Genomic DNA, 9,837 nt, shown 5'->3' on the forward strand with positions numbered 1-9,837 from the left:
CTATACATTAGAAGCTTATGCATAGCACATCATTCTTTAGCTAAATATAAGGCTAAAAACTGCATTCAATTTATTACCTGAAATTATTACCTGAAGACGTAGGCTGGGACATACCCCAAACTTTTGAACGGTAGTGTAACTTGGAAATGACCTTGTTGTTGAAAGAAAAGCAATTTTTTTTGTCCATTAAAATAACATAAAATTGATCAGAAATACAGTGTAGACATTGTTAATGTTGTAAATGACTATTGTAGCTGGAAACGGTTGTTTTTTTGTGGAATATCTACATAGGCGTACAGAGGCCCATTACCAGCAACCGTCACTCATGTGTCCCAATGGGACGTTGCGCTAGCTAATCCAAGTGTATAATTTTAAAAGGTTAATTGATCATTGGAAAACCCTTTTGCAATGTTAGCACAGCTGAAAACTGTTGTTCTGATAAAGAAGCAATAAAACTGTCCTTCTTTAGACTAGTTGAGTATCTGGAGCATCAGCATTTGTGGGTTTGATTACAGGCTCAAAATGGCCAGAATCAAATAACTTTCTTCTGAAACTCATCAGTCTGTTCTTGTTCTGAGAAATGAAGACTTTACCATTAAAGAAATTGGCAAGAAACTGAAGATCTGCAACGCTGTGTACTACTCCCTTCACAGACCAGTGCAAACTGGCCCTAACCAGAAGAGAAAGAGGAGTGAGAGGCCCCGGTGCACAACTGAGCAAGAGGACAAGTCCAGTGCATTAGAGTATCTAGTTTGAGAAACAGATGTCTCACAAGTCCTCAACTGGCAGCGTCATTAAATAGTACCCGCAAAACACCAGTCTCAACGTCAACAGTGAAGAGGCGACTCCGGGGTGCTGGCCTTCTATGCAGAGTTGCAAAGAAAAAGCCATATCTCAGACTGGCCAATAAAAAGAAAAGATTAAGATGGGCAAAAGAACACAGACACTGCACAGAGGAACTCTGCCTAGAAGGCCAGCATTCTGGAGTCACCTCTTTACTGTATTTCTGATCAATTATATGTTATTGTAATGGACAAAAAATGTGCTTTGAAAAAATATATATATTTTTTTTAGGTGACCCCAAACTTTTGAACCGTAGTATTTCTGTCGATTTTAAACAGGATTATCTATTTTGGATATAATTTGAATGGAATTGAGGGAGAGAGAGAGAGAAAGACAATACACATGTGCACACTGATTTAAAGCAACATTGAAGTGATGTGCTGATTTAAATCTCAACAGCAAAAAATAAATTAACTTTCCAATTAAAAAATTACGTTCCCTCCAAAATCCAGATAGAGATGTGTAAATTAGACTGGCATTTAGTCCTTATATTAGTGTAGCATACACTGAAGCAAAGTAGGGACCTAAATGGAAATAAATTCCCAACTTTATTGCGCAATCCCGGTCACTTTTACAATTATTTGTGTAGATTTCCAATACCAGTCAAAAGTTTGGACACACCTACTCATTCCAGAGTTTTTCTTTATTTTTACTATTATCTACATTGTAGAATAATAGTGAAGACATCAAAACTATGAAATTACATATGAAATCATGTAGTAAACAAAAATGTGTTAAATCAAAATCATGGCAGCTTTGCACACTCTTGGCATTCTATCAACCAGCTTCATGAAGTACTCACCTGGAATCCATTTCAATGAACAGGTGTGCCTTGTTAAAAGTTAATTTGTGGAATTTCTTTCCTTCTTAATGCGTTTGAGCCAATCAGTTGTGCTGTGACAAGGTAGGGATGGTATACAGAAGATAGCCCTATTTGGTAAAAGACCAAGTCCATATTATGGCAAGAACAGATCAAATAAGTAAAGAGAAACGAGTCCATCATTACTTTAAGATACGGTCAGTCAATACAAAAAAAATTGAATTCAAGGCACACTTAACCAGCATTGCTACCACAGCATTCTGCAGCGATACACCATCCCATCTGGTTTCCGCTTAGTGGAACTATCATATCAGGACAATGACCCAACACACCTCCAGTCTGTGTAAGGACTATTTGAATAAGACGGTGAGTGATGGAGTGCTGCATCAGATGGCCTCCACAATCACCTGACCTCAACCCAATTGAGATGCTTTGGGATTAGTTGGATCGCAGAGCATTCCAGGTGAAGCTGGTTGAGAGAATTCCAAGAGTTTGCAAAGCTGTCATCAAGGCAAAGAGTTGCTACTTTGAAGAATATCAAATATATTTATTTGTTTAACACTTTTTGGCTTACTACATGATTCCACATCTGTTATTTCATAGTTTTGATGTATTTACTATTATTCTAAAAACTCTTGAATGTGTCCAAACATTTGACTGGTACTGTAGTATTTTATTTATTTATTGACAAATAAAATAAATCAATCAATCCAAGCTGTGCACTGGGAAATTGGTGAAAGAGACATCTGTTACAATACACCAAAAAATGTCATGACATTCGGAGATTGTCAAACCAAGCCTTCGATACTTGGTAAACCTTCAAGGATGGGAGGGATGTATTTTCTATTTGTCTAGATTGTCATAGTCTATTTGTTGTGGTGTTGAAAACATAAACCATGTTATTGAAGTGTCTGAAGTCGGTATGTTTTGTTTATCGGTTGCGTGGTGGATTTGCACAGAAACCTATTGGGGTCAAATGTGTTGCATCTATTTTATATAATTATAAATGTGGCAACAATATGATGATAATCTGACTCCCTCCTAGTTGACCATTGTCTGTAACTGGCTCTGATCGTGAAGTAATGAAACAGTTAGGGAGCGTGAGCTCAACTGCGGTGGTTGGCGAACCCGCAACCTTCTGGCCCGTAGCTCTGTGTGTCATCAACTGTGGTATTGCTATGTTTTCCTTCATTTAACTAGACGAGTCAGTTAAGAACAAATGGTGATCATTTGCAATGACGGCCTAGCCCAGCCAAACGCAGACGACGCTGGGCCATTTGTGCGCCGCCAGATGTGATGCAGCCTAGATTTGAAACAGGGACTGCAGTGGCACCTCTTGCACTGAGCTGCCTTAGACAGCTGTGCCACTCGAGAGTTTATTTGTGAGTATTAACATAATTTTGATTTAATTCTGTGAGCCGGGAGGGTGTTACATTTATTTTACAGTACAAGGGAAGGGTGGTGTGAATATATATTTTTTTATGTTGGGGAGGGGTGTGCATTTTGTTTTATGACACCTTGAGTTGGTGAAGTATATGGATCCTACATGGCACCCTATTCCCTATATAGTGCACTACTTTTGTCCAGGGACCAATAGGATTCTGGTCTGAAGTAGTGCATTATTATAGGCTACGGAATAGGGTGCCATTTGTGAGACAAGTTCGGAGCAACTCTAGCCTACTCATTCTTCTCTCTCATCCCTCTCCGGCTGCTCTGTCTCTCTTCTCTCACTAGACGAACCACTGCTGCGGGCTCTGGAACAGGAGGGATAGACTTGTCTAGGCTACTCTAACCCCTTTGGCTTATGTGGACTATTTGCTGCTCTGTCTCGGTATACTTAGCCGATGTGAAATAACCGGGACAATATAAAAGCTACGGTCAAATAACGGTTCTGGTCAGGGTGCGCCAAAATCACCGGATTCTGTCAACTTGTTGCGCACTCAATGCAGTGGAACTAAACGTGGTAGTTAGAATTGTTTCGAGTAGCAGCCAAAGTGGACGATTATAATTTCAGTTATCATCATGGGCGAGACACACTAAGCCTCAGCTCCCGAGGCTCAGGATTGTTTTAGCAGTGGGGGGACGAAGACTAAGAGAGAGGCACGGCATTCCCAGACTGGACCGATAAGGACTCCTAAATGCGTCTTCCTGTTGACCCGACAACAATGAATAGTGGTTCTAGCAACTTTCTGCTAGTTCCAATACAGGAGTATCCCGTTCTAGACTGCGTACCCAACAAAAACGTCAAGATCGTGGTTTTGGGAGCGAGCAACGTGGGGAAAACAGGTAGGAGAGCAAGCTTTACGAGAAGAGTGCAAAAGTAGTCTGAATCGCACCGTTGTGGTGAAAGTCCGGAGGTTTTTAATGTCCGACTCTTTGAATGAATCTATCGAGGTTTATTAATCGGGTCCTAATAGAAAATGTATGCTAGAATGGAAATACTTTATTTGCATCAGTTTGGCACAAACGGATTGGCCATACAAGTAGCCTATATAGCCTATACAAATTTCGATTTTGGAAAAATGTCTACTTATTAATATTTCCACCTAAATATGTTATTATGTATTTGGGATAGGCTACACACGGGTGTGCCAGTTGAACAGTGAGAGGTAAACAATCTCGCCAGGGGGCGACGTGTACGTTCACAGACTAGACCAGGACAGACGGGCTGAGTGCATGTCCGAAATGGCACCCTATTCCTTATTAAAGTGACCTACTTTTGAAAAGTAGTTGCAGTACGGAGGGAAGAGGGTACTATTTGGTTTAGGATGAAGACAGCCTATGCCAACTAAGGAGCAGGCTATGTCAGCAGTGAAAAATATACAGTATGTAGCATGCAGTATTCTCTTACAGCGACTATAACAGATGTGTGGCCTTCTAGTATTCTTCTCAAGGTGTTTATATATATTTTTTAATCATTTAGTAGACACTCTTATCCAGAGCAATTTAAAGGAGTAATTAGGGTTAAGTGCCTTGATCAAGGGTACATCGATATTTTCCCATGTTTAGGATGTTGTTGGCCTATGCCAACTAGGAGTACAGTTTTCTTCAATGGCAACTGTGAAAATATGTAGTCAACTACATTATTATTCTCAAAGTGTTTCTCATTTGAGACTATTCTTCTCCTTGTTTCATTCACAGCGTTGATAGTCAGGTTTCTGACTAAGAGGTTCATCGGGGACTATGAGGCAAACACAGGTAAGGTTTTATCATTTTAACAGTCCCATTCATATAAAATACACACACACACACACACACACACACACACACACACACACACACACACACACACACACACACACACACACACACACACACACACACACACACACACACACACACACACACACACACACACACACACACACACCTACCACTTATGCTGCTGCCATACGGTTTATTATTATCATTATTCATCCTGCTACCAGTGTGACATGGTGAGGTTGGACCCAGGTGCAGAGAAGAGACTAAACGAGGAATCAGTGGTTAAGGATAAACATAATACTTTACTAAGAACGGGAGCCACAGGATCCCAGTACACTTGGAAAAAACAACAAACACTAAGTCTCGAAAACTCACTCAGGAAACGACCGCACACACAGCTCTTTTAACAGGGAAATCAGAATGAGTAATAGAACACACCTGAGTGTCGTTATTGTCTCTAGGATGGTCTCTATTGCCCTCTGGTGACAGGTGGAACCATGACAACCAGTCACTTTCTCCTAATCCCCTCTTACATGTACATATTTATCTCAAATTACTCCAGTATCCCTGCGTAATATGCATAATCTTGTATATTTGTTATTGCCACTCACCCTATATGTATGTTATGTTTGTGTTTTTCTTTGTTATGTATATTTATTTTCGTATTAGTTATACTATTTTGATATTGATTACTGCACTGTTGGGTAGAGCTTGCAAGTGAAGCATTTCACTGTACTTGTGCATGTGACAATAAAACGTGAACTCGTCATTTCACATTGTTATAACCTTGTAAGCACCCCATACTAGTTTACTACACATTTAGAAACAATTTCACTTATAAACACCCAGTGAAAAGCCTGAGCTGGCGCACACCCAACAAAGTTAGTACAAGTGCTGACTAATGGCGAGTTAACTGTAGGCTATAAAAATAAATGGAGTCACACACTCTATATAGGCTCCCAGTAATTTATTGGATAAACACCAACGTTTCGGCATCCCCGTGTAGGGCACTATACAGTGCACTAAACAGTGAAGTAGGCACTGTGATGCTGAGACGTTAGTGGTTTACCCAATAAATGTCTCTCTTTATTAACTTATACTGTAAAGACCCTACCCTAATAATACAGGCAACTTATACATTTTACATCTGTTTTACATTTGTTGCATAGCAATCCATTGTGCATAGTCAGTAATGTTTTGCTTATCTCTGTCCCTAGGGGCCCTGTACTCCAGAAAGATCAATCTAGATGGAGAACAGGTTTCACTACAGGTTCAGGACACGCCCTGCGTCTCTCTACAGGTCGGTCTCTCTCTCTCGCCACACAAGGGCTGAGTCCCAAATAGCACATTAAGGAATGGGAAAGGGAAAGTGGGGATACCTAGTCAGTTGTACAATGGAATGTGTGATGTTACAGTAGAACAGGCCTACATCCAGTATCAGGGCATATCTCAATTATTCTTCTCGCTCCTAAAGTGGTTTTTGATAACTCCTACTACTGTAGGAGTTCGGATAAACACATCACTAGCTACATACCACTGACTTTCCCTCTTTCTTTCCTCTCTTTCTCTCATCTATCCCTTACCCCTTTCCTCCCCTCACCCTTCCATCCAGGACGATGCAGAGGGACTTTATTGTCAGGAGCAGATCAACAGGTCTATCTACTGGGCGGATGGATACGTCCTGGTCTTCTCCATCACAGATCACAGCAGCTATAGAACCATCCAGCCTCTCTACCAGCACGTCAGACGCATCCACCCTGCAGGGAATATACCTGTCATACTGGTGGGTCTGACCGTTATATTACATCTATTAGTAACGGGAGCTGGATCCTATTATTATTAGTATTTAACTATACAGTATCTGTTACCCATCTATTACATCCGTGTCCATAGCGATACATTAAATTATATGTCATATTTAACTCTCCCGGTATATGTCCTCGTCATACTGGTGGCTCGATAACCTTTATTTTATCTGGAAGTATTTCTGGACATTGCCTTAACATTGGTCGAATCCATCTCTCATCTCCTCCCAGGTGGGCAACAAGAGTGACCTCCTCCGTGCCCGTCAGGTGCCAGCCGATGAGGGTGAGACTTTGGCAGCCTCTCTGGGTGGTGCGTATTTCGAGGTCTCTGCCCGGGAGAACCACGAGGGGGTCCACTCCGCCTTCCTGCACCTCTGTGGCGAGGTGAGCCGAGCGCTGGGCGGGGGGAACGGGGAGAAGAGGAGAGGGGGGCTGCACCTAGCCCGGCCTAAGTCCCCCAACATGCAAGAGCTCAAACGAAGGTTCCGACAGGTGCTCTCTTCCAAGGGGAAGTCTTCTGCTACCACGCTGTGATGATAATGGAAAAAAAGAGATGGTTCTGGTTCTGACGGTTCTAGTTCTGGTTCCAGAATTGGAATTATGGATTTAGCCCAGTTGACTCTCTTGTGATGTCATTGTATGAGAATGAATGTAACAGTTTCAATTGGAACACAGAGAAGAGATAAACGGTTCTATATTCTATTTCATTCTATTGGAATGGAACATTGAGATAAGGAAATCTACATTCCACTTGCGGAATGAATGGCACTGAGACAGCAAGACCAAACGCTTCCAACAACAGAGTGGGCTTCGTTGGTATGTGACGTCAAGGAGCCTGTCTGCCGATTCAACCAATGGTGACTGAGGAGACTGAAAAACAGACTACGACTGACAGGTCTAACGGACCATTCGTAGGCTTCTCTGAGATCGCTATTCGTACGAAGCGATTATGCAGTAGTCAACTCTCCTTGCTTTTGATACATTTTGTATTTAAAGAATGTCATCTAAAATAAACTGTACCCAGAGGCAAAGAGAAATTATGTTGGCATCACAGATGACCTATAATGAAGGGACACTTTATCTCTAATGGCATTCTACGAGCCCTGGTCAAAGGTTGTGCTCTAGGCTATATTATAGTACAGTGCCATTAGAGATTGAACCTATGTATTTTCTCAATGAAACATTTCAAATGGACGGGCCATGCTTAATTCAATTGAATTGCTACAAAATGCACTCAACCACAGTCCTTGACATCCTGGTCTGTACTAATCTATACCAGCTTGGTTCCCCTGAACAGTCACGAACCACAGGATCAGTTTACCCTACCCCATCCCTAACTTCAACCATCATGAAGGCAATAGATAAAACTGACCACAGACCAGTTCTTAGGGGAAACTCCATCCTACATCAAACCACTGTGATGCCTATGGCTGCAAAAGTCGGTTGGAAGATTCCTGGAATCAGGGGGGAATAAGCAGGACACTTTGAATCATTCAACCAGAATTTCAGAAAAACCTGGGAATTATTGGAAAAATACAGGAATTTTGCAACCCTACTCAGGCCCCTGTAAGGTAACACATGTGGAGGCTCTATGTCCTACATATGTATCTTTCTGTCTGTTTTTTTATATGAGTCTGGAAAGGGAGAGACTTGGGGTGAGTTCTAAATGGCACTCTATTCCCTATATAGTGCACTACTTTTGACCAGGGCCCATCAAAAGGAATGCACTATATAGGGAACAGGGTGCCATTTGGGATGCAACCACGAGTTCTCATGACCTTTCACCTCTATCTGCTGCGTCAGAGTTTAACACACACCAGAGCAGGGATCACCCACTAGATTCAGCCGCAGGCTGATTTTTTTTCTTGAGTAATGGTCAGGGGGCCGGAACAAAATTACAAATAATTTGAAAAACGCAAATGCTGTAGACCGCAAGACTCCCAAACAGATATAATATATCAAACCTTGTTTACATTTGTATACAATCACATATATACAATATCTCTAATATCACTTGGAGCTGATTTGCTAGTGTTTGTAATCTTTTATGTCCATCAATAAAAGTAAAATATACTTTTGGGACCCAGAAAACTCCAGTTGGGGAACCCTGCACCAGAGGTAAGGGAGTGCCCAATTCCCCCAGAACGTCACTCGCTCTGAAACCTTGAGGTAGTTGTTTCCCTTGCTCTTTGGAGCGATAGGTAACGATGCTTCATGGGTGACTGTTGTCAATGTATTCAGAGGGTCCCTGGTTTGAGCCCAGATTGGGGCAAAGAGCGGGACGGAAGCAATACTGTTACATTGATGCTGTAGACCCGGATCATTCAGTTGGGCTCTGCCCAGCAGCTGGGGTTGCTACGGAGAAGGAGGAGGTCAAAGGGGGGGTGAATGTAACCGGTGTGAAATGGCTAGCAAATAAGCGGTGCACACCAGTAGCGTTTCAATCGGTGATGTCACTTGCTCAGAGTAATTGTTTCCCTTGCTCTGTACTGACTTTGGCTTTTGTGGAGCGATAGTGGGAGGCAAGTTATTGATGTGTTCAAAGGGTCCTTGATTCGAGCCCAGGTTGGGGCAAGGAGAGGGACGGATGCAAGACTGTTACACACAACCTGTCATGTTTTGTCTTAGATTGTCTTGTCATTTTGCTTTTCCTTCTGTTCGTTTTCCCCCTGCTGGTCTTTTTAGGTTCGTTCCCCTTTTTCTCTCTCCCTTCCTCTCTCTCTTCTCTCTATCGTTCCGTTCCTGCTCCCAGCTGTTCCTATTCCCCTAATCAATCATTTAGTCTTCCCACACCTGTTCCATATCTTTTTCCCTGATTAGAGTCCCTATTTCTCCCCTTGTTTTCCGTTCCTGCCCTGTCGGATCCTTGTCTATTGTTCACCGTGCTGTGTCTGTGTATCGCCCTGTCGTGTCGTGTTTCCCTCAGATGCTGCGTGGTGAGCAGGTGTCTGAGTCTGCTACGTTCAAGTGCCTTCCCGAGGCAACCTGCAGTTCAAGATCGAGTCTCCAGTCTGTTCTCGTCATTACGAGTGGAAATTGTGCTTTATGATTGTATTTTTACTTTACTGGATTAAAGACTCTGTTTTCGCCAAGTCGCTTTTGGGTCCTCATTCACCTGCATAACAGAAGGATCCGACCAAGAATGGACCCAGCGACTATGGATTC

At 42.2% G+C, this 9,837-nt stretch overlaps 1 protein-coding gene across 1 annotated transcript; it reads left to right on the forward strand.

Annotated features, from left to right (window-relative positions):
- Positions 1-3,284: 3,284 nt before the first annotated feature.
- LOC124014125 (ras-like protein family member 11A-like) lies at positions 3,285-9,354 on the forward strand. The gene is made up of 5 exons (XM_046328855.1): positions 3,285-3,949; positions 4,805-4,861; positions 6,085-6,167; positions 6,480-6,650; positions 6,904-9,354. The coding sequence occupies exons 1-5, from the start codon at positions 3,802-3,804 to the stop codon at positions 7,204-7,206; spliced, it is 762 nt and encodes a 253-aa protein (XP_046184811.1). The 5' UTR covers positions 3,285-3,801; the 3' UTR covers positions 7,207-9,354.
- Positions 9,355-9,837: the final 483 nt, after the last annotated feature.

This window comes from Oncorhynchus gorbuscha, linkage group LG25 (assembly GCF_021184085.1).
Source record: "Oncorhynchus gorbuscha isolate QuinsamMale2020 ecotype Even-year linkage group LG25, OgorEven_v1.0, whole genome shotgun sequence".
Classification (NCBI taxonomy): Eukaryota; Metazoa; Chordata; class Actinopteri; order Salmoniformes; family Salmonidae; genus Oncorhynchus; species Oncorhynchus gorbuscha.

Coding starts and splice junctions, on each gene's coding strand:
- LOC124014125 (XM_046328855.1), top strand. CDS start 3,802: ATGCGTCTTCCTGTTGACCCGACAACAATGAATAGTGGTTCTAGCAAC. Junction 3,950..4,804: donor GAGCAACGTGGGGAAAACAG/GTAGGAGAGCAA, acceptor TTTCATTCACAG/CGTTGATAGTCAGGTTTCTG. Junction 4,862..6,084: donor GGACTATGAGGCAAACACAG/GTAAGGTTTTAT, acceptor CTCTGTCCCTAG/GGGCCCTGTACTCCAGAAAG.